This window comes from Oncorhynchus tshawytscha, linkage group LG16 (genome assembly GCF_018296145.1).
Source record: "Oncorhynchus tshawytscha isolate Ot180627B linkage group LG16, Otsh_v2.0, whole genome shotgun sequence".
Classification (NCBI taxonomy): domain Eukaryota; kingdom Metazoa; phylum Chordata; class Actinopteri; order Salmoniformes; family Salmonidae; genus Oncorhynchus; species Oncorhynchus tshawytscha.
This window is the reverse complement of record NC_056444.1, coordinates 62084836-62110121: the sequence shown is the minus strand read 5'-3', so window position 1 is coordinate 62110121 and position 25286 is coordinate 62084836. Positions and strand designations below refer to the sequence as shown.

The following is a 25286-nucleotide window of genomic DNA, read 5'->3' as shown; positions in this document are numbered from 1 at the left end:
CTCAGAATAATACAGAATATTAATGTAAGAAATAAATATCACAGACGATGCAATCTCAACCACACTGCACACTGCCCTAACCCATCTGGACAAGAGGAATACCTATGTGAGAATGCTGTTCATTGACTACAGCTCGGCATTCAACACCATAGTACCCTCCAAGCTCGTCATCAAGCTCGAGACCCTGGGTCTCGACCCTGCCCTGTGCAACTGGGTACTGGACTTCCTGACGGGCCGCCCCCAGGTGGTGAGGGTAGGCAACAACATCTCCTCCCCGCTGATCCTCAACACTGGGGCCCCACAAGGGTGCGTTCTGAGCCCTCTCCTGTACTCCCTGTTCACCCACGACTGCGTGGCCACGCACGCCTCCAACTCAATCATCAAGTTTGCGGACGACACAACAGTGGTAGGCTTGATTACCAACAACGACGAGACGGCCTACAGGGAGGAGGTGAGGGCCCTCGGAGTGTGGTGTCAGGAAAATAACCTCACACTCAACGTCAACAAAACTAAGGAGATGATTGTGGACTTCAGGAAACAGCAGAGGGAACACCCCCTATCCACATCGATGGAACAGTAGTGGAGAGGGTAGCAAGTTTTAAGTTCCTCGGCATACACATCACAGACAAACTGAATTGGTCCACTCACACAGACAGCATCGTGAAGAAGGCGCAGCAGCGCCTCTTCAACCTCAGGAGGCTGAAGAAATTTGGCTTGTCACCAAAAGCACTCACAAACTTCTACAGATGCACAATCGAGAGCATCATGTCGGGCTGTATCACCGCCTGGTACGGCAACTGCTCCGCCCACAACCGTAAGGCTCTCCAGAGGGTAGTGAAGTCTGCACAACGCATCACCGGGGGCAAACTACCTGCCCTCCAGGACACCTACAGCACCCAATGTCACATGAAGGCCAAAAAGATCATCAAGGACAACAGCCACCCGAGCCACTGCCTGTTCACCCTGCTATCATCCAGAAGGCGAGGTCAGTACAGGTGCATCAAATCTGGGACCCGAGAGACTGAAAAACAGCTTCTATCTCAAGACCATCAGACTGTTAAACAGCCATCACTAACATAGAGAGGCTGCTGTCAACATACAGACTCAAATCCCTGGCCACTTTAATAAATGGACTTAATAAAGGTATCACTAGTCACCTTAAATAACACCACTTGTTAATGTTTATATATTCTACATTACTCATCTCATATGTATATACTGTTCTATACCATCTACTGCATCTTGCGGATGCCTACCATTAGTCACTTTAAATAACACCACTTTAATAATGTTTATATATTCTACATCACTCATCTCATATGCATATACTGCTCTATATCTATCTACTGCATCTTGCATATACTGCACGACCATTGCTCATCCATATATTATTATGTGCATATTCTTATTCATCCCTTACATTTGTGTGTATAACGTAGTTGTTGTGAATTTGTTCGATTTCTTGTTAGATATTACTGCATTGTCAGAACTAGAAGCACAAGCATTTCGCTACACTCGCATTAACATCTGCTAACCATGTGTATGTGACCAATAAAATTTGATTTGACCTGTGTACCCGATCTATAAACTTTGATTTGTGACACAAGTATCTCGTCATTATATCCATGATCTCTGGTATAACCTCTCAGTACCATATCATATGAAATCTCGCGATAGGATCGCACTCCGATCACTACGTAATGTGCCGTGCTGCTTCTGGCGGCGCTGGTGACAGTGCTGAAAGCTGTTGGGGTGAGTTTTGTTTATTTTACTAATTGAAAGTTACGATTATACAATAATATGAGATTATATTCAAGTTCTAGCGATATAAAATAATTTTGAACCAAGTTTTTATCTTTCAAAGCGTATAGGTGTGGTAGTGTTATCCGGTGTTTTCACTCGTCCTAAATCATACCGACACGTTACAGTACTGTGTAGCTAACGTTATCTATCTGGGGAGCTATTTTGGTAAACGTTTCGACGTAATTAATAACCTGTATAAACATGATCAATTGTTTAATGCCTACCGGTATCCTCGCGTTATGTTTGGCGTTAAACAAATTTGCTGAAGTGACAAACGAGCTGAACTCCATTTGTTATCTGGACTTGCACGAGTTTAGCAAGCGTTGGCTAGGTAGCCACAAGCTAGCGAATTTATCTGTCGCAGTTCCTTTGTTGTCCGGTGCCACACTACCAACTAATGCGCCTGCCCATCTTAAAATGTTAACCCTTGCGAAGTAAATGGGTTGTTGAAATTGGCACAATAGACCTTGTTAGTTTTCACAATTACATGAATTAGGAACAAACCATTTAAATGTATGATTACCTAGCCAAGTGCTCGTAGTAACTGTTAGTTAGGGAAGTAAAGCTAATGCGTTGTTGGCTAGCTAATGTCAGCTAGTTAGCGTTTAACAAATATCTAAGGTTAACTAGCCATTCGATTTAACCATTTGTTAACACCTCCATTTGTTTTGTAGTTAGCTTGCTAGCTAATTAGTGTCCGTTAAACTTAATCGGCTAGCTAGCAATGCAAACTAATGGTGTGGCTAGTAGGCCACGTTACTGCATTACAAAGCGTGGTTGCTTGATGGCAAATCACATGGCTGTGCATAGTTATAGCTAATAGTACGCTGGTTGGTAATTAATGAATTGCTTGGTGTCAAACATTGTTCAACCAACAGGGACAGTTAAGTGATGTTACGACTAGTAATAATGAACGACCTAGCTAGGTTGTCATGATCCATGAACGCTACAGTTCTAGCCAACTAACGTTATCTAGCTGAGACGAGGCCGTGTACGTATTCTTGTTGTTGCCAACTTTAGTATGCTTTACTGACATGAATTCAGAATTTGGTGAAGCATCAAAACAATAGGTAACGTTAGCAAGTAAGATGACAAACAAAAGTTATGGGCTTCTGAACTCAACAATGTACGACCACCTATTTCAGAAATATGTGCTAAAAGGCCAGTCGTGCCCAGTGATTTTAGTGGGTGGGCACTGGTAGGCAAATGTTGATTTATGGCTGCGTCATGAGCAACTGAAAAGCACTTGCTCCCAAGTTGCTGTTTTGTTTTAACCATGTTGATATTCTTCATTGCTCTATTAAGCAAGAGTTGTTTTCTGAGTGAATGTTTTCCCCACTCTTTCAACCAACGTCACCCTATTACCAAGGGTGATTAAATTGCATACCATTCTTCAGTTTGACAGTACAGGTGTTGTCTCAACAAACCTTGCTAGGTGGTAGTTGTACCAATCCATTGACAGCCTAAACACACAATGACATGTAAACATACTGTCACTAATGGCAGTGTTGTCAAGATGCAAATTGAAATCCATAGAATGGCAGGGTGTTATAATGGTTATTTATGTAGATAAGTGGTATAAAGGGATCCATTATGATGGACTGTAAGTCAAAAAAAATTACATTTCTCTGACACGGATTTCCAAGAGGTTCAATTTAGCACTGCTGTCCATAAACAACTGTAACCTGGATACCAAGTATGAGCTTTAAAGACCCATCCACACTATATTTGACCCCTTTCACAACATTTAGCACCCATTGTGACACAGCCATGACACATTAGTTAAACTTTGTGGATGTGTCCCTGCTTCTTGTTACTGTGCAATGTCCTATACAGTTAAATTTTAGGATCAGTGTCTGAGCCTTTTGTCATGATCCACATTGCTCATAGAATTACACAGACCTTACTGGTTAGAAACTGACATGCATATCAGTACGGCCAATGGTATGCATAGGGACTTGTTTATCCGCAGGACTTCTAGTATCTAGTCAGCTGGCACTGTGTGCAGGGGCAGCTGAGGAAGGTCTATATTTAGGCCTGGGAGTCTGAGGGTGAAGATTCTGGAGTTCAATTCACATGAAAAGTGACCCAAGGCACTAGTCTACAGGTGGCTATAATGGTTTTTCATAGTGGTCTTGAATCTAGAAAGACTATTTAGAATGCTCTAATGCTAGCCCCTTAGTACTTTGTTGCAGTGTTTCCAACACATGATGTCCTAATTTATTGTCAACCTATGGGCTAATGGTACCACCACCATCATAAATGGTGACATATGTCTTTGATGGCACATTTATCAGGAGTCGTGCAATTTGCTAGTTTATTCAAATTAGGTCATGTACATTGATAATGACTAAATCTGATTCATTTTAACTTCTTGATGCATCCATCCCGTTAGCGGGATCATTCACGTCAACATCCAGCTGAATTGCACCGCGCCAAATTAAAATACTAAAAATATTTAATTTTCATGAAATCACAAGTGCAATATAGCAAAACACAGCTTAGCTTGTTGTTAATCCACCTGGCGTGTCAGATTTCAATAAAGCTTTTCGGCGAAAGCTATCCTAGCATTTATGTAAGAACATCTCTCTCAGTAGCCAAAATATTACAAACAGCTAGCCACCAAGTAGATTGGTCACGAAAGTCAGAAAAGCAATAAATTAAATCGCTTACCTTTGATCTTCGGATGTTTGCACTCACGAGACTCCCAGCTACAAAATAAATGTTCCTTTTGTTCCAGAAATATTATTTTTTATATCCAAAATACCTCTATTTGTTTGGTGCGTTATGTTCAGAAGTGCACGGGCGTGAGCGGTCACGACATCGTAGACAAATTCCAAATAGTATCCGTAATGTCCACAGAAACATGTCCAACGTTTTTTATAATCAAACCCCAGGTTGTTTTTTTCAATATATAATCGATAATATATCAACCGGGACTTTAGCTTCGTCAATAGGAGAGAGACACAATGGCTGCTCCAAACTGTTGCGCAAGCAAAATTCTGGGGACACCTAGCTATACACTGACACGATGTGATCTTTCTCACTCATTTTTTCAAAATAAAAGCCTGAAACTGTCTAAAGACTGTTCACAACATGGGGAAGCCGTAGGAAAAGGAATCTGGTTGTTATCCCTTTTAAATGGGGGGGAAGGCATTCAATGGAACATGGCGCTTTCAAAATAGAGGCCACTTCCTGTTTGAATTTTCCTCGGGTTTTTGCCTGCAATATCAGTTCTGTTGTACTCAGACAATATTTTGACAGTTTTGGAAAGTGTTTTTCATCCTAATCTGACAATTATATACATATTCTAGATTCTGGGCCTGAGAAATGGGCAGTTAAATTTGGGTACGTTTTTCATCCAAAAATCAAAATACTGCCCCCTACACTCAACAGGTTAAACTAATAGTGGATCTCTCTTTCTCAACAGTATGAAGTGAAACGGAACTGAATTTTTTTTTTGTACCATACGCAACTGCTTCTTCAAGTTCAGATCACAACGAAGAAACAAATTCAAGAGAAAAATCCCGAAACGTACAGTCGCAACAACTCAAGGAAAGGATCACTTCAAAGGAAAATCTAGAAGCAACTAAACTAAGAAAACACCAAAGACACAAGATACACACCTGCCCAATCGAAACACACTCAAGAGAAGCAATCCTTTGCCAACATTGCAAAACCGTGAAGATAACTGATCTGAGACCAGAAGTTTGTGCCTACTCAACAGCTTTGACAAAGCACACGTCCCAACGCTACTCCCAGCCGCCCTCATCCTCACCACCGACTCTACCCTGGGGTGCCTAGAGGGCTTCTATCCCCCCCAGTTCCTTTAACCATCCGATCTCCTACGTCTATCTTTTCTTGCTCTGTTTATTTTGTTTTCAAGCACTATTGCACCTGCTTTTGCCTTTTAAAATATTTTTTCTCCCTTTTGCTTCATGCTACTCGTATCTAGAACTTGTGCCAGAAACCTGTAACAAATAAGTGTGTGAGATCTGCAAAGGCGTTCAAGACGACCAGAAGTTTCAAGACTCCAAATCAAGGTAGGTCCATTTTTTTCGTTGTTTTACTTATTTCATAAATGTGTTGTGGTTTTGAATAACTTTGTTTCTTACGTTTCTTGTTTGTGTCTAGAAAGGCATCCTTTATATAAGCCCAGCCTTGTCCAAATATAGTTGCATGTGAAATGTATTTACTTTGCTTTCACTTATCTACACATATCAAGGACTGATTTGATAGGACGCCATTAATAAATGCATTTGCAAACTACTGTAATGGTTTATCACATGGCATTTTATCTGCAAATTGATGCTCGTGTTAAATTTGACGTTGAACCAATTAAGAAAAAAACACACCTTCCCAAGTTCCAGTCTGGTCCCCTGGTGTGCAGTCATAGGGCAGGAATGTGGAGATATATTTGTTATGATAATGAACACAAATAACCCACTAAATGTCCCAACAATTCTGCCATTGTACGTGTGCACATCCGCTACCATTTTAACTAAGGCGGGGAATATTGCCCCTTACCCAGATGGTCGTTTTTTGATATCATAAATAAACTTGCTTTTTTTGGTGACAACATGCACAACGGCTCCCCTAATTTACTTGAGTGACTTGAATTTCAGATGCAGTTGGACTAACCATCCTGTACCTCAAATTATGACTGACCTTTGCGTCTACTTGAGAGGGCTGAATCATTCTTCAACTTGTTTTAGATAAATTGGTAACAAGAGAAATTAATTGCACTAACTCTAGTAGAGAGCTTTAGCACAGTTAAAGGCTTTTAGTGAGCCAGTCTTCCCTGCCATAGGCCTACTTCGTTATTGAAGTTTAGCAATCTTTCCTCTGCCTCTCTATCCTGCCCCTCTACCTGGTCATATCTAGCCTTTTCCCTTGTCTCCTCACACCCACAGACCTTTCCCTTAATTGTGACACTGTTCACTGGCTGACCTTTTTGCCTCCCCCTTTATTTATTTTTGTCCCTTTCCCATTTTCACCCTTGCAGACATCCAGAGGTGTATCATTGGGTGGTTGAGCAAAAAAATAACAAATCGAGGCAGTCAAGCAAACCAGTTATCAAGTACAACAAAGGGGTGGAGTTTGGCTTGAGTTTATGGAAAAATATGGGCAGCCCCTGGAAAGGCTTTGTTGAGTTTACCTTGCCCACGTCGCCACCTGCCGCGTTTATTAGCGCTGACCTGAGCAGCACCTCCCCCATCGGACTCAGCCTGTCACCATACGGCCGATCCGTAAGTTCCATCTTCCCCACCACCTCCCTCCGTCTCCCCCCCATCGAACACCCATTCACCCACCTTGCCCTACCCCTCTCTGCTCTGACTGGCCTTACCTTTCCATTCCTCGGGGCTCCGAGACTAGCCTCTGCTCAGGTGCAGTCAAGCAGTTACAGGTTGGTCTAAAGGTTGCTTGGGATTTGGTTATGTTTCAAATGTGCTTTTACCCACCAGAATTTAAGGCTGTAAATGCTGTGTGCCATGCCTCGTGTCACCTGAAATTAGTGGTGTGGGATATGATTAGTGCTGCAATTTCTGTCTAACGTAGGCAATATAAACAAACTGAAGTTTGTTTTTGTCTTAGTAGTCTAGTACAGGCAAAGGAAAACAATGGGCGTGTAATAGAGGTCGGCCGATTATGATTTCTCAACGCCGATACCGATTATTGGAGGACAAAAAAAAACACATTTTTGTAATAATGACAATTGCAACAATACTCAATGAACACTTATTTTAACATAATACATAAATAAAATCAATTTAGTCTCAAATAACATGAGAACATATGTTAAAATGAACCACCAGCTTTCATGGGTCTTCAATGTTCCCAGTTAAGAAGTTTTAGAACACACACAGCTCTGAAGTGACAATGATACTGAAGAGTCTGCTTAGGAGACAAATACTCTCAACTGTTTGAATAAAAATAGTTTAAGTTACCTGTGATGAATGTTAAAAACAAAAACAAATTTCTATATGCAGGAAATCCTATTTTTATAATGGGCATGGTAAGAATTGACTACCAAAGTTCGAGTCATAATTCCCATGACACCTTCTAGCAAAATCTGAAAAGCTGTTCCTTCATTTATTCCATAGGATATTTTTAGATTCACTTAAAGTAAGGTCTGTGTTTCATGTAGGCTTACACCACCTTGCCAATTTTATAACTGTGTAGATATCCATAGGACAAGGTAACTCTGCTCAATATTGGCTAAATATAAGCGAAGATCATATTTTTTGTCTAGTGGATTTATGAAAATATGTTGACAAATGTTACCTTATCCGAGTGAGATTTACACGGGTATCAAAACACGGAGGCGGTTTAAGCCTGCACGAAACACAGACCTTATTTGAAGTAGATCAAGACCTTCTCTATGGAAGACATGAACGGTAAAATAACAAAGGAACCCCTTTCAAGTTCAGCCGCAAGTTATTACAGGAATTATAACACGTCGACTATTTCTCTCTAAACCATATACCTTTGACTTTTACGAGCCTGCTGCTGCCGACCACCCCTACAGTGTGACTGCTCTATCAAATCATAGACTTACCCTGACTCTGCGTGCAATAAACACAATAGGTGACACAATTTCACCTGGTTAATATTCCCTGCTAACCTGGATTTCTTTTAGCTAAATATGCAGGTTTAAAAAATATACTTGTGTATTGATTTTAAAGGCATTGATGTTTATGGTTAAGTACACATTGGAGCAACGACAGTCTATTGATTGTTTTTTATAAGATATGTTTAATGCTAGCTAGCAACTTACCTTGGCTTCTACTGCATTCGCGTAACAGGCAGGCTCCTCGTGGAGTGCAATGTAATCAGGTGGTTAGTGTTGGACTAGTTTACTGTAAGTTTGCTAGATTGGATTCCCTGAGCCGACAAGGTAAAAATCTGTCTTTCTGCCTCCTAGGCCGTCATTGAAAATAAGAATGTGTTCTTACCTGAGTTGCTTAGTTAAATAAAGGTGTGAACAACAAAAAAATCGGCCCTAATTAATCGGTCGACATCTAGAGTGTAATGTAACATGAAGTGAGAATAAAGGGTGACTTTAAAATATATATTTTTTCGTGACCTACAAAGCAGGATTCTGATGCAGAGGTGAAGAAAATACTATTGATTTTCTGGTTTATTACGAAAGCAAAATGTGTTTTTGGTTGAGTCAAATATCACTGCTTTGTCAAGTTAGCTGGTTAACTCATTGATCCTGCTTTGTAGTACACCCCTCAGGTGACGTTAATGCTCAAAATAATGTTCCCAGTAGGAACTTGACAAAACGATTTATACAATGTCAGTTTGACATTTTTCCCAATTAATAGCTTATTTCAGTCTCGTTAAGGTAGGCTAGTTTGTAAGACGAGTTGATTTTAAACTGTTTCCCCGATGCCTGGTGCCGTTCAATGTCGCTTAGTCTGGAATCTTAATTATCGAACCAGCAAATGGGATTATTCATCCCTTTTAAGGACAGACCACTCAATCCACTAACTACTGGGAATTTCAACTTTCAACATTGATGCTATGCTAGTAAGGGACCTAACAGATGAGGCTGCTCTGGGACCCTTCATGTACCCACTCATCTTACTGTGTAGACATGCTTCTGTCTAAACTGTCTTTCACATCAGCACTGTCTGATTCTGTCAAATCTTATTTTAAATGTAATTCAGGCAATAATGATAACTTAAAATGTTACATGACCACCTTTCTCAACGCTTTGTTCCATTCCGTCAGATGTTGATGGCAAATGTTTAGTTTTACTGATCAGGCTGATTATTGTAGGTGTTTAAAGACTACCTCGCCTGGACATTAAACCCCCCCATTTTAGTGTTGTAGAGCCAAAAAGCACACAATTTCCATCCATAATACTAGATGCTAGGTCTCTGCTAATAACTTAATTTCTGAGTTTCTCTTATGGAATCAGGATTCCCACGGTCAGTATCGATCTGTTTTTATTTTTATTATTACTTGCCCCTCACTTTTACAATTGGTGTAAGAAAATAACTTCAAAGACCTAGAAAGCTACAGTGAAATGGAATGAGAACTCATGAGCAAAACCACAGCGCCAAGTATCTGAATCTCCAAATCACCCTTTGACCCCCCCCAACAGTGTTTCCCAGTCCCGATCCCACTGTTGGATATGGAGAGGGTGCACTCCGAACCCCCTTTGGCACGTAATACTGCTCCTTCCACCTCTGCGGTGGCTATCCCCCGCTCCTTCTCTGTCTCCCACAAAAAACACAAGCGGACCCCCCTGTATCAGAGATCAGTAAGTGGGCATGTTGTGTGGGAATCGCATCAGTTGCACCCACAGTGGTAATGACTGCCAGGGGGATGTTAGCTAACCGCATGGTTTGTTTTGCAGTGGCTCTTGATTACTTTGAGGGAGATAAATTAATGAACATTTGGCTCTGTGTGAAGTCATATTGTAGCACCCAGTTCATGTTGCGTTTTGCTAGTCAATGGGAGATGCAATGGTTTTGTAGTAGGTTTGGATAAAGATTAAGTCCTATAACAATTGTTTTTGCATGTATGATGTTCCTAACTTTGTCAATCCAGGGGTGCTTGTTTATTTTAGTTGCAATAGTTGCTGAGTGAATAGAAGTGGAGGATTCTCTTGAGCCAACTAGAAATAACTATACAGTGTGGCCTTTATTGGTAGTGAATGGTCTGAATCAACATAAAAACCATCTGGGGTTGGCCAACTGTGCTCACCGGCATTCAGAAGAGAAATGGTCAGAACACCAGAAAGCTCTTTTGGTTAGTCTCTCCAAACTTTGGTTCAACCATTAGTCAGGAAACACAATTTAATGGATTGTGTGTAAATTAAATCTTATTGACGTATGTGGGAGTTTCATTTGTGAAAGAGAATTGTTCTATCATACACATTTACACAATCCCTCTCATAAACTCACATCTGCTCACATTCAATGTTCAGAGCTGTATTTTGTCAGCCTTTTTTTATTTTATTTTTCTAAAATGTCCTTTCTTGTTCTGCTCAGATGAGTTTTGACCCTGGCATGCTCCACAACAACGGGCACACGGCGTTTGCCAACGGCACGGCGGCGGGCATCAGGGAGACTGGAGTGGTGGAGAAGCTGCTCACCTCCTACGGGTTCATCCAGTGCTCGGAGCGGCAGGCGCGCCTTTTCTTTCACTGCTCCCAGTACAACGGCAACCTGCAGGAGCTCAAGATAGGAGGTGAGTCCAGTGCTGCTTCTAGTCATTTAGTCTAGTCTCATCCACCAGGCTTGTACTGAACAACACAAGCTTTTAGGGGTGGTTTCCCCAGACACAGATTAATCGTGGACTAAACCTTTTCAAATGAGATTCTCCTTGAGACTAGGATTAATCTGTCTGGGGAAACTCCACATAATGTTTATCTGGCCAAAAATGAGAATTCCTTAAAATCATTTTGGCTAAGTGGTAACAACAGATTTCTGTCCTGGTCTCTTCACAAGCTACTGTGGGCAGCTTTTAAGTCGATTGACCTCCATGAATGTCCGGTCAGCATTTGGAGCCAAATGCATTTTCTCACAACCCGTTTTCTTCCTTCTCTCTTCCCCTCTGCCTCTCCAGATGATGTGGAGTTTGAAGTGTCCTCAGACAGGCGCACTGGCAAGCCCATAGCAGTGAAGCTGCTTAAGATCAAACCAGAGGTGCTTCCAGAGGAGCGCATCTCGGGCCAGGTGGGGCCAGACTCGCACGCCTCTCCCTTTACTGTGCTGCATGGTTATATTCATCCAGTTAAGGAACACCATTTTACTTTTGGTTCTGTTTTTGTCCCTGTCACCTCAATGTCGGTGTTTGTTTGTCAGTTGGGTGTATGTTCAAGCTCATTGTGAATCTTTAAAATAATTTTTGTTTATTAATAGTTTCATAGATGTGTAATTCTTAATACGAACCCCACCCCTCTGATTTTAAATCCACAATTTTATTGTTATTTATGTTGGCCGTGGTCTGTTTATCTGAAATGCTAGGAATATCGTCTGTTTCCATGGAGATTTACAATGGGCTTGACTGTCCTCGACATACATGTTGTGTGGTGATGGTGTTCACGGGTGGAGGTGGGATTTGACGTTTAAACAAAACAGCCTAAATCTTTCTCTAAAGTTCTGCCTAAATTAAGTTGAAGGCTTATTTTCAAAGGAGTGACAAATTAATTCAGTAAATTGAATAAGTTTAATTGGCTGTAATATTTTGATAGACATTGTTTTATTAGCCTTTTCTTCAAATGGCCTTCACTCGTTCAAATGAAGAAATTTGGCATTTCAAGCATTTCACATCTCATGCAGTAGTGTCTACATTGATATACTTTTGAAAATCAACCAGTTTGTTTCCACAGAATGATTGATTGTAATTTCCTTATTTAGGTGCACTGATTTATAGTAAGGCAATCGTGTTGAATCACCCAAATGCCATTCTTAACCATCTCCCCCTGTGGTTGTTGCTGTCTTTTAGGTTGTCTCAGCGATTCCCACTCACCTGGATGGCAAATCTGCACCGGGGCAGGTGCCCACTGGCAGTGTGTGTTACGAGAGAAACGGGGTAAGACTGTCAAATGGCCTGTAGAAAGATACTTTTCATGACAAGGCTGGTAGTCAATGTAATGTAAAGTATGGATTCCTTCCCACGCAGGAGGTGTTTTACCTGACCTACACCCCGGATGACATAGAGGGAAACATGCACCTGGACACGGGAGACAAAGTCAGCTTCTACATGGAAACCAACAAGCAGTGAGTTGTTTTTCAAGTGTCTTATTGTTTCACAATTTAAAATGTTTTGATTGCATACTACCGTAGCCTTTTCCTCATGGTATATTCTGTGTTTCAGCACTGGTGCAGTCAGTGCTCACAACATCGTCCTGGTAAAGAAGAAACAGATGAGGTGCCAGGGGGTTGTCTGTGCCACCAAGGTAGAGCCTTGTGGATCCCTGGCTGGACATTGGCTACTGTATGTGCCTGATTATAATCTAATCTATAACCCTTCTGTCTGGTAGGAGGCCTTTGGGTTCATTGAGAGGGCTGACGTGGTGAAGGAGATCTTCTTCCACTACAGCGAGTTCAAGGGTGACCTGGAGGCCCTACAGGCCGGAGACGACGTGGAGTTCACCATCAAAGAGAGAAACGTAGGTGGCATCACATGGAACCGTTCTGGCTAGCCAACTCTAGTGACTCATTCTAATGGCTTGCAAAAGTATAGAATATGAGGCCAGTATTGGAATCAAGTTATTCTTATGTTAGGGACTCAACTTGTCAAATCAAGCAATGGCTGTTTAATGACAGTCTGTTCAACAGAAATTACTCCTGCTCATGTATACATTCTGAATACATATTGATGCCATGAGCCTGTAAATATGGAATAGAATGTTGTAATGGAAAGGAAAAGAGCAACATTGAAGTAGCTAAAGCATTTATGGCGTTACGGTGTCTGCAGATGTCAGGGCATTCATACTACTTGCGTTTCGTGGAGCTAAGCTGTGTTTACACATGCTCTTCCACTTAGCGTCAACTAATCATCTCAATGCGGAGCTATATGGAGCCCTCTGCATTGTTACAAAATTTGGGAGGTGCATGGCATCGCCGTATGGAGCTCGATTTGGCCTCCGCAATTGCGTTACACCCTCCGTACAGAGCCTTTAGACCACATTGCCGAATCAAGCATAAATCGGCTATAAAGCATTTTGGGTTTTTTTCTCTAGGGGAAAGAGGTGGCCACCGACGTGAGGCTGCTCGCCCAGGGAACAGTCATATTTGAGGACATCAGCATTGAGCAGTTTGAAGGCACTGTCGTCAAAGTCATCCCTAAAGTTCCAACCAAGAACCAGGTCCGCAACTTACGAGATGCCTGCATACTCAGAATTAACCTGAGCTTGGTTTTAACTGAATCCTGGATTATTTGTATTGTTCCTCCCAATCTTTTAGAATGATCCGCTCCCAGGCCGCATCTGTGCTAGGATCAGCTTCACGGACAAGGAGCTCCTTTTCGGCGAGAAGGATACCAAGTCCAAGGTGACCCTGCTGGAGGGCGACCATGTGCAGTTCAACATCTCAACAGACCGCAGGGACAAGCTGGAGCGGGCCACCAACATCGACATCCTGCCTGACACCTTCCACTTCACTAAGGAGTCCCGTGAGATGGTAAGGACCATGAGGAGATCTATGGTACGCTCACAAGTTCATTTGAGGAAGCTTTTTGTGGAGTTTAATCAATGAATATGGCAACCTGAAATTTGCATTCCTAAAATTGATTTCATATTCCAAACTGTTGTTATCTATTAAATGGAAGAGCGTAAACCTACAGTCCCGAATGAAAGGGAAGGATTGGCATTTTATCTGCAGTGCACTGTTTAATCTCGGTTAACTCGCAAGTAAAATCAAAGCACTCAGTGAAGCAGTTTAAGGGCTGCTTTCGCCCAATTCTGATACGTCCATATAATTAGTGATGAAAGCGCAAGGATCGGGAAACTAATGCAGCTCGTAAACTCACGCATCCCATTCAGTCCCAGCAGATTCTTCAGTCTACATGCAGAGTCGACGGCATTTCTGCTGTGTGATAACGGCTCTCTGTCCTATAGGGTGTGATCGCTGCAATGCGCGATGGCTTTGGCTTCATCAAGTGTGTAGACCGGGACGCCAGGATGTTCTTTCACTTTAGCGAGGTGCTGGAGGAGGGCCAGCTGCACATCTCTGATGAAGTCGAGTTCACAGTTGTGCCCGTGAGTCCAGAGAGAACGCCCATGGTCCGTTTTTTCAATATACAATTGCTGTCTTTAAAATTCCTTTCATCTCACCTTCCCTCTTTTTCTCTGTCAATCTTCCAAGGCTGTTAGTTTAGTGGGAAACTCTTGATTTTGAAATGAACATCCAGTAAATTCTTATAAATATTAGGAAATCTCACTTTTGAACCCATTCACTTTTCCTAGGCACATTGTTTTCCAAATGTATTTTGGTCTCTGTCTGGTTTGTATTGTGAGGCAGCCGATCTCAATGAGAGCATTGTTGAACACCAACACACATTGAAACAGGTTTTTTCTCCCTCTCCTGTGCAGGACATGCTGTCTGCCCAGAGGAACCACGCGGTGCGCATCAAGAAGCTGCCCAAGGGCACAGTCTCCTTCCACACCCAGTCTGAGCAGCGCTTTGTGGGTGTGGTGGAGAAAGAGGCCACAGCAGCTATCACCAACAACAAGAGTGCCAGCCCCAGCAAGGCCAAAGAGAAGGTACGAAAGCACCCAGGGCAGCACTTGGGAACCCACAGCGACATTGTCAACATTTGCCTTTTTTATTTTGACGGTACATGTTTGTCCTTCCCTGCCTGATCTTTCTTTGCCTTTTCTTTCCTCATCCCCCTCCTAGTCTGATCAGTATCGAAATGTATAACTGCTCCGAGACCCGCACGCACACATTTCCCCTTACGATCAGGCATTTTTCAGCCCATTTAATTTGACTCCTTAGTTCTAATTCTCTGCTTTGCTTTCTCCTTTCACCCTTTCCCCCTCATGCTCCTTCTCTCCATTAGAAAAAAGACAAGGTAGGAGTTTTGTCTTTGCATGATGCCATCAAGTTGAACAACGCTAGATAGATACATCTATCAGAATGTTTTCCTACTGGGTTGACACTGAGGCAAAGTACTAACCACTAATTTTGTCTCATGTTAGCTAGATATGACATTGACTTGCCAGACATTTTACGTGGCAACTGTGACAAATTCCCCTAGTTACCTTAATAAAATTAATCATGTATAGGTTTTTGCCCAATTGCATAAATCAGTCTAATTTCCTAACCTTGCTCTTCACATTGCTGCAGACATGTATATTGTAGTTGCCATGTATGCTCAAATGGTTAGACTAATTGTGCATATTTCTCAAGGGTAAAGTAGTAGAAAAGGTCAGTGGTGTTGTCTATGCCCGTTGAATGTGCTCCTCACCCCATGTTTGACTGTGGTTCCAGTCCTAATCAATTCCTCTAAAAACATGTTATTCTCACCTTTGCAGTCTTGTAATTTACTTTACTAGTTCCTAAGGAGATATGGCATTTAACTAAGGCTGACTCCATTAACCTGTAGTGACGCCCTGCCCATGAATGGTACTGTTATCATCTGACACTAATTAGCATAACGCAACAGACATAAATCTTCCTATTCATGAAAATCACAAGTGAAATATATTGGACCACAGCTTAGCCTTTTTTTTTGTTCTTTAAAAAAAAAATTTTGCCCCCTTTTCTCCCCAATTTCGTAGTGTCCAATTGTTGTAGTAGCTACTATCTTGTCTCATCGCTACAACTCCCGTACGGGCTCGGGAGAGACGAAGGTTGAAAGTAATGCGTCCTCCGATACACAACCCAACCTAGCCGCACTGCTTCTTAACACAGCGCGCATCCAACCCGGAAGCCAAGCCGCACCAATGTGTCGGAGGAAACACTGTGCACCTGGCAACCTTGGTTCGCGCACTGCACCCGGCCCGCCACAGGAGTCGCTGGTGTGCGATGAGACAAGGACATCCCTACCGACCAAGCACTCCCTAACCCGGACGACGCTAGGCCAATTGTGCGTCGCCCAACGGACCTCCCGGTTACGACAGAGCCTGGGCGCGAACCCAGGGTCTCTGAAGCTTAGCCTTTTGTTAATCACCCTGTCATCTCAGATTTTCAAAATATGCTTTACAGCCAACGCTACACAAGCATTTGTGTAGGTTTGTTTTAGCCTAGCATAGCATTATGCCTTGCTAGCAGCAGGCAAACTTGTCACGGAAATCAGAAAAGCGATCAAGTTAAATCGTTTACCTTTGATGAACTTCGGATGTTTTCACTCACGGTACTCCCAGGTAGACAGCCAAAGTTCATTTTTTCCCCAAAAGATTATTTTCGTAGGCGAAATAGCTCCGTTCTTCACGTTTGGCTGAGATATCGCCCGGAAATTGCGGTCACCACAACACCGAAAAATATTCCAAATTAGCTCCATAATATTGACAGAAACATGGCAAACGTTGTTTAGAATCCATCCTCAAGGTGTTTTTCTAATATCTATTCGATAAAATATCCGTCGGGACAATTACTTTTTCTCTAGGACCGATTGGAGTAATGGCTACCTCTGCACTTTACGCGAGAATCTCTCTCGGAGCTACCATGTGACCCCTTACGCAATGTGCCTCCATACGGCTATTCTTCAACAGAAATGCATAAAACTACGTCACAATGCTGTAGACACCTGGGAGAATACGTAGAGAGCTTAAGCTCGTTGATGGTACATTCACAGCCATATAGGGAGTCATTGGAACGCAGCGCTTTCAAAACCTGGGGCACTTCCGGATTGGATTTTTCTCAGGCTTTCGCCTGCAACATCAGTTCTGTTATACTCACAGACAATATCTTTACAGTTTTGGAAACGTTAGTGTTTTCTATCCAAAGCTGTCAATTATATGCATATTCTAACATCTTTTCCTGACAAAATATCCCATTTAAATAAAACAGGAATGTTTTTTTTTTCTTCCAAAAATGAAAATACTGCCCCCTAACACCAAGAGGTTAAGTCGACTGTTTGGTCTATAGGCTTTTGGTCGACCAAGATTTCTTTAGTTGAGCAGTAGCTAAAAAAAAAAAAAATTAATATCTTAGGATCATTATCAAAAATGTTGATTTATTACTTATACAAATGTGCTACTACTACTTTTGGCCACAACACCACCAATTCTACAGTGACACCTCAAACCCACCAATGACAATTTTAATACTGAGGGGTTGCAATGCCGATCGGTTGAAGATCCTGCTTGCTGCCGGTTTGTTTAATTGCCAATTTATTCCATGAGCACCAAGCCTCACGTAACCACAACACGTCGGATAAACAAGTTCAGAAATGTAGCTGTTTTTTATGCTTTGCTGTGCTGTAATAATGGCTTTACATCTTTTTGTTAGTACAGCCTCTCTGGTTTTATTTAGTGTAACTGTTCCAAATTGTCTGAAAAATATGAATAATAATCTCTATTGTGACTAACTAATGTCATTATCATTAAGCGCTTTCAAGCTTCTTCGATTTAAAATAACACAGCCACCCTTAAATAATTAGCGTAAATAATAAATAAACCATTCAAATTTGGAAAAAATTGCATTCACAAACGAATGTGACTGTCTTTAATCTTTGCTGTAATAACGGATTTACCAAAAAAAGTTGGACTGGTACGCATAATTGTATTCAGTGTTCACTTTGTTCCAAACGGTCGGAAATTATATTGTAATCGAACAGCACCTGTTTGGCACACATATGTACACAGCGCTTGCGCCTTAACTTCTTGATCTCCAATATTTTCCACAACTGGTCAAATTTATTCCGCACATCTAACTTCCCCTTTACTTCCTGAGCAACCAGTAAACATTCCCCCATTTGAGTGCATCTGTTTTGACGTTACGGTGTCCTGAGTTTATAACCAATTTGTTGATGTGATTGATGTTCTATAGGCCAGGCCATATTGGTCACGTGCATGTGACACATAGGTGTCATGTAAGGGTTCAGGGAATGTTTTCCCTAAAGAAATTAGGGATTTCAGTAACATGACTTCAGTCAGAATTGGCTGTGATTGTTACAGCAATGTGGACAGCGCTAAAAACACTTCTCCTTAACTGCATTTTTTTGGTTAAGGGCTCGTAAGTAAGCATTTCACTGTTTGTATTTGTCACATGCACCAAATACAAGCTGATTTTTTCTGTGGTGGTCACCGCAGCAGGGAGGAGAGAATGGGTGCTTGTCACTGGCTTTAAAAAAATATATATCGTTTTTTAACACAGCGCAGCAAGTCTGAGCCCTGCCCTGCACAATCAAATCAATTGCATTCGTACTCCCTCGTCATTTGTCTTAATTATTTAATCAGTGTGCTTAAAGCATCAGACAAGGTCAGTGCGTTTAGTTGATTTAATTGGTTGAAAGAACAACTCAGGTTTTCTTTTTTGGGGGGGGGTACAGCCCTACATTTAACACTGTTTGTACAAAGGTGTTGATTTCAAATACTAGTCAATGCTAACGAGGTGCATCACACATTCCAAAGCACATCTTGGTGCCAGTCATCTGCACTTTTAGCTTTAACAAGAAGTTGCTACTGCTGTTCATCTGATATACTCCTAAACTTTTCAAATGCTTCATTCCGCCCTTCCTCCTTTTGAAGTTATTACTGATGTGCACCGGCTTGGATGAACTAAAACATTGTCCTACGCTTACTTTCAACTATCCAGCCTCGTCATATCAGTTATTTATTTTTGCCAGGCTGAATGCATTTTTCTGAAGTATTAGAATGTGTCCTAATGCTCAGCAGTGGTGTTATCCACTTGTAACAGTTGAATGCCTGATTTCTGGAGAAGAGTGCAGTAGCCAGCCTTTGACTGGAACTGTCAGTCTAATCCATTTTATGATGTCTGTCCTCATGTAGGAAGCAGAAGAGGGAGTGATTTCTTATGAGGACTGTGGAGTGAAACTGACTGTGTCGTACCACGTCAAAGATCTGGAGGGAGCTACCCAGCCACAGGCAGGAGACAAGGTACTGAAAACCAAACAAGTTCACACTGGCTCAAACTTGCTTTGTTGAAATGGCAATTTACCAGACCCCAAAGAGAATGAGTTGGCTCTGTTTTCATGTGCTGTAAATTCAACCTTGTCCTCTAGGTGGAGTTCTCCATCAATGAGGTAAAGAGAACGGGCCAACAGAGCGCTGTCACCATCAAGATCCTCAACCGCACCGTCAACACCAAGAGGCTGCTGGGATACATTGCCACCCTGAAAGACAACTTTGGCTTCATAGAGACAGCCAATCACGATCAAGAGATTTTCTTTCATTACAGGTACAACTATTCAACACATGCAAGCTAGTAGAAAATGTTGGTTGGTGTGACATTAGATCTGTCCAAAAAAGATCTGCCCCATGTTTTTCATGCTGCCTGGTTGTTCCTGCTGCCTGTTTGTTCCAGTGAGCTGTGTGGAGACTTGGAGAACCTGGAGCTGGGTGACACTGTGGAATATACCCTGTCCAAGGGCAAAGGAAACAAAGTCAGCGCTGAGAAGGTTACTAAGGTGGTAGCAGGTAGGCAGTGAAATGCTTTATTGTTTGAGTTTGCACCACAATCAGTTCTATAGTGAAGCATTTATGTATCAACCTTCAAAGTGAGTATGCTAATGGTGTTCTGTTATTGCAGTGAATAGTGTGGGGCAGGATGTTGGTGAGACAGTGATGTTGGGGAAGGTGGTGCGCCCTCTGCGCAGTGTGGACCCGTCCCAGACAGAGTACCAGGGGCTCATTGAGCTCTTGGAGGAAGGTAAGTCACCACTGGCAGTGGAGGTTTATGTCCAAGTCAATTGAATGTTTTTACTAATGCACTTACTCTATAATAACCAAATGGCTAAATTGACTGTACCTCTTCTCCCCACCTGTACCCATTCAGATGGCACTAAGTGCCAGAATTACTCCTTTGGCATTGTGGGCATGGCGAACAAGGCAGACTGTCTGCAGAAAGGCGAGATGGTGAAGTTCCAACTGTGCACAGTGGCTCAGACAGGACAGAAGATGGCCTGCAATGTTGTCCCCCAACGTAAAGCCCTGGTGGAGTGCGTCAAGGACCAGGTATCTGATCATGCTTGTCAACATTTTTGGCGATGGACATGATTAAATTGCCTTTCAAAATTGAACTGAAAGATTCTGTGGTTTATTTATGGATGGTAAGTAACCCAAACATTAAGTAATTAGAATGTTTACTTTGTTTTGGGACTTTCTCACTATGCAAGGTATTGGTGTGGCTACCTATGAGCGCTATGCCTATTCATTCTGTAATGTCTTGTCTCCCCAGTTTGGTTTTATCACGTATGAAGTTGGCGAGAGTAAGAAGCTGTTTTTCCATGTCAAAGAGGTGCATGATGGCTTGGAGCTCCAGACCGGGGATGAGGTGGAGTTCTCGGTCATCCTCAACCAACGCACAGGGAAATGTAGTGCCTGCAACGTGCGCAGAGTTAGGTAAATACTGCAGGGGGGGTGTACTATTACCATGAATTAGGGTAAAATGTTCGGAAACGGAAGTATTACCTCAACTTAGCCAATAATGATGCCCGTTTTCTTGATGGCAACCAAAGTCAATGGAACTGAATAAGTGAAATTGGATTTCTAGCCCCCGCATTTACTAAGTGTCTCATTTATGACCCAGTTATCCTAAACCTAGACAGTATATTGTTGGTTAAAAAAGCCCTCTTGTTTCTCTACCCCCACAGTGAAGGGCCTAAACCGGTGGCAACCCCCCGTCCTGATCGCTTGGTCAACCGGCTCAAGAGCATCACCCTGGATGACGCTAGTGCCCCCCGCCTAGTTATTGTGAGACAGCCCCGCGGCCCTGACAATTCAAAGGTACGCACATTTGAACACGTAATGCTGTATAATAAGTTCTGATTTGTACACTTTGTTTTTATCTATAAAGTGTGTTGATTTTATTATTACTGGTCTACTTTATTTTGTACACAGGGCTTCAATATGGAGAGGAAGACCCGTCAACCGGGTGTCATAGACTGAGCAGTATATAACCCTTCCCATCTGACTAGGTGGGCCCTGATTTAGAAATGCAACTTGAGAATGGATGACAACAATGGAAAGGGATTTTTGCTGTCTTGTGGACACATGCTCCTACACACACTCTTGATACACACAGAGAAATAAGCATGTGTAACCCCTCCATGTTCCATCACCTGCAAGGGAACCCTCATTCCATTTGTTCTCTGCTGCCCATGTATGATGTACTTGATACAGTTTCGTACTGCAGTATACAAGGCGGGATCTCTCTTCCGAGTGTGTGCGCGTGACCGTTGTGCATAAGGTGTTTTTAGAAATGATAGAAGTTACAGAGGAATTTGTTTTGGGGGTTTCTGTGCGTTTAGAATCAGTGACGGTTGCGTGGCAGTGTCTTGTCCCATCTGCCTAATTGTCTGGAATTCTGCACCTGCAACCAGTGTGTGTGTGCGTGTGTGTGTGTGGGCATGTATTAGAGCTCATCTGCTTCTTTTCCTCCATTGTTCTCCCTCATTTAAGGCAACTAAATGATTATCATTTGCCAGTGGTTTTCACTATGCTTTCCTACAAAATGCATAAAGCAAAGTTCCCTCCATAAGGAGGGTGATGTTTCTCATGTGTGGACTAAAACAGAGGCTACTTCTCTGCTCGGTTTTTTTGAGCAGTTTTTTAAACTCTTTATCCAAGAGCTGGAGTGAAAGCATGGTGTTGTGTTGTCTGTGAATGTTTAAGTGGCTATGATTTGGATTTACTTTCACAAATCTGGAGCCTTTAAATACCTTTTCGCTATTAACACGCTTTGTAAGCAATTTCCCCAGGTGCAGAATTCCTAATGGCATCTTATATCGAGCAGTTTTATACTATGTACTTCATTGTTTTGCACCTCCTTTGCTTTTTTGTTTCATTGATGTAAGAATACGGTGCCTAAACTACAAAAACAAAAAAAAAAGACATATCCTCTGTCCCCAGCCCAACTGCCAAAATATGAAGAAAGGATGGCTTTTTATTCCCAGTAGAAATAATACTGATCTGCATCCCAAATACCTGTTGGTTGAAATATACTGTATGTAATGTGTGCATTTTTTTTCTTAGTGAAAGATTAAACATCACAATATAACAAAAATACATTTTAAATTCAGTAAAAAAAGAGCGGGGTAACAAAGCATTAAAATTAAGTTGTGTCTTAAGGATCAGGATATCTATTGTGCTCTGGCGGTGTTGGAGGGTGATCTGTTGTGCCTGTACGCACTTACGGCAGTTAGAGACTATTTAAACTCTGGAGATCACTGGGTTGATCCTGAACTGCACAGGCGCTCCTATGTACTTTTGTTAATGGTCTTGAATGAAGCAATTGAATTAAAGTTTTATGAAAATCATATTGTGTTACTTTATTTGAAAGAACATCCAGGCAGTTATTTGTTCCTTTAAATTCCATGCAGTTTAAAGAAACAAATTTATTCAAGATGGCAACAAGAGACCTGTCTTGAAACAGTGCAGTGAAAAATAAATGCTGTCCTTACTTTCCAACAAAAATGTGCCTGAACAGTGGAGCAAACAAGATGGGAAAAGCTATTCAGCAACTTTTGGTAGGACAATAGACGCTTGCTTAAAGAAATGCATTTTATTGTTGCCACACAGAACCTTTTAATATAGAAATGTAAAACTGGGAACAAATCCCTGCACGGTTTGAATTATCACGCACATTAAGTTACTGGTTTGCTTGTTTTTAAACTGTTAATTTTCAGTTCTTGCTCTACCTCATTCAAACCATTGTGCTGCCCAGATGTATCGTTATCTCGGCGCGATGCACAACCCTTGGTTGTTTCTGAATTTGGACTTGGGGCTTCAGACCAGTGTGTCCACCAGTCTCTAAGCAGACTTGGCCACGACGGACGCAAGTCCTTGATCTGGTTTGGAGGAACTAGCGCATGAGGAAGATCGGCGTTCTCTCTGGGAGCAAACTTTCTATTTACCATGCTGACTAAGAGCTCTTGACTGATTTCAAGGCCTCATTTGGCCTTGTCCACCCTGCAGTCGATGTTGCATCGTGGCTTGGAACATTAACTTTCTCCCTTAGAACTATTCAATCTCTTGAGGAATCAAGTCCTTGCATTTTCATTTTGTACTCTTCCAACTTGGCCTTACACTCCACAGCTTTCACCTCCATCTCCAGGAACTGTTCCAGGTCTTTCTCATATCCCTCTTCTACCTTTAGTTCATTATCCCAAAATTCTGGCTGTACTACCTTCTGCTGGGCCTCTTGGTCAGCTTGCCTGATGTTTTGTTTCTCCTCCAGCTCATGAATCTGGCTATCCGTTGAGTTTATTTGGACCTGCTGCTCTTTCAGACTAGTGTGTTGGCGAGCAACTAGTCCTCTCAACTTTCTTCTCGTCAACCATCTTAAGGGCACTGGTTGGATTCTGCCAGCCCTCATTTTATCTTTGCCATGCCAGCCTCTGAGTGTTTCATAACATGTTGGTTATCCTCACCCTCATCAGAAATGCTTATGTTACTCTTCTCTCTGTCCCTGCCCTGGTCTTGCATGCAGCAAGAGATTCGCTGGTGCTCAATGGACTTGGCACTCTTCTCTCCTCTGACTTTGCTCTGCAAAACCCCAGGAGTGGAGGTATCCATGGCAACTGTGACAAACATTCAGGGAATTATACCATCCCTTTTGTCAGTGTCCTTGCTGTTTCCTTTTTCGCAGCCTGATTGGTTCACTCTTCCTCGGCTCTCCAGCCATCCCCAAGCCTCCATCAGGGTCGGGACTTTCTTTTGGACTTCTTCGGTTCTTCTGGTGTCTGTTCGGCTTGTTGCCACAGGCGTGATAAGGGAGGTAGGCTTTGACTGTGTGTACTAAGACCACCATTACCACTTTTGTACTTTGCCCCCCAGCATCTGCTCTCCTCAGCTGAGGCCCAGCCTGGTATCTGCCGCCTTTCCCTCTACTAGACCCTTCCCAGAAGGACGGCCCTTTATGCAGCAGGGTGAGCTTGACCTCTGGTCTGCTGGCCGTACCTCAAGTGACTTCAGAAGCTGTTCATTGGGTTCTGCATTCCACTCAAACGCTTTCAATTTCTCTAAGTGTGTAGCACCCAGGACGATCGAAGCAAAAGAAGATGATAGGGATGAATTTATCACCTAAGAAGATTGATTTGAATTGGACTTTTCAAGTGAAATGAAAAAGTAATATTTCAATACTGCTGGACGTGTATTGTGCCAAAGCTGTGACCACTTCCTGACGTGGTTTTCTCAGTAACTCCAGACAACACGTAGGACTCCTTCCACTGATACCTTAACCACTGTTTCTTATTCAGGATTCAGATCATTTATGGGATGAGAGCTAAATTCAGCATTAATGTAGGTTCTGAGGTCTTTGGGTATTACTTTCACACACTGGATGTGGTGGAGACTGACATTACCCTCATGGCCATTCTCTTAAGTTGGTGCTCACCATCTTGGCCAGGCTTGAGGGCAGTCACAATTACATATTTGTAAGTTGAAAGCAATCAGTATTTTCAAATGGAGCCTAATGATACTCAAGGAGGTACAAAAAAACAACTTGTCTATTGAGGGTCAAACAACGGCATTAATGCACAAAGCATCCAGCTACTGGCGAAATCAGATGTGAAAACTGATACACTAGATTTTAAGCTAAAATCTATGTAGTTCCAAGTTTGGGAATTGCTCAAAATAATTGTGCTGAAGGCACAATTCTCTGTAAGGGATGCACTGGAGTGATTACGGACAATTTTAAGTCCCTTGGGGTTCTAGTACTTCGGCAAAGTTTATGAACCCCACCCCTATTGCAAATAAAAAGATTGAGGGGTGATCTGTGAAATATGTACAGATTAGATTTAAGGACAGTTTATCAGTGTTTGCTTTAATTTATAAATTGGCAATTTGTTACAATACTTCTGAGTACAGTGGATTCAAAGACTAGTTTGTA

At 42.2% G+C, this 25286-nt stretch overlaps 1 protein-coding gene across 18 annotated transcripts; it reads left to right on the top strand.

The window, feature by feature from the left end:
- The first annotated feature begins 1648 nt into the window (after positions 1-1648).
- LOC112232584 (cold shock domain-containing protein E1) lies at positions 1649-22713 on the top strand. 18 transcript variants are annotated; one of them, XM_024399667.1, is made up of 24 exons: positions 1649-1752; positions 5234-5599; positions 5759-5846; positions 6809-7052; positions 9920-10078; positions 10812-11010; positions 11389-11498; positions 12271-12357; positions 12448-12545; positions 12643-12724; positions 12809-12937; positions 13511-13636; positions 13734-13973; positions 14387-14551; positions 14861-15031; positions 15331-15342; positions 19226-19333; positions 19459-19634; positions 19761-19873; positions 19986-20105; positions 20232-20410; positions 20634-20797; positions 21049-21181; positions 21296-22713. In XM_024399667.1, exons 4-24 carry the CDS (start codon positions 6927-6929, stop codon positions 21341-21343), a joined length of 2745 nt encoding a protein of 914 aa, XP_024255435.1. In that variant the 5' UTR covers positions 1649-1752; positions 5234-5599; positions 5759-5846; positions 6809-6926; the 3' UTR covers positions 21344-22713. The 18 variants fall into 18 exon arrangements, with proteins under 18 accessions (XP_024255435.1, XP_024255433.1, XP_024255427.1 ...); XM_024399665.1 differs by having other exon boundaries at positions 12427-12545; XM_024399659.1 differs by having other exon boundaries at positions 11389-11555.
- Positions 22714-25286: the final 2573 nt, after the last annotated feature.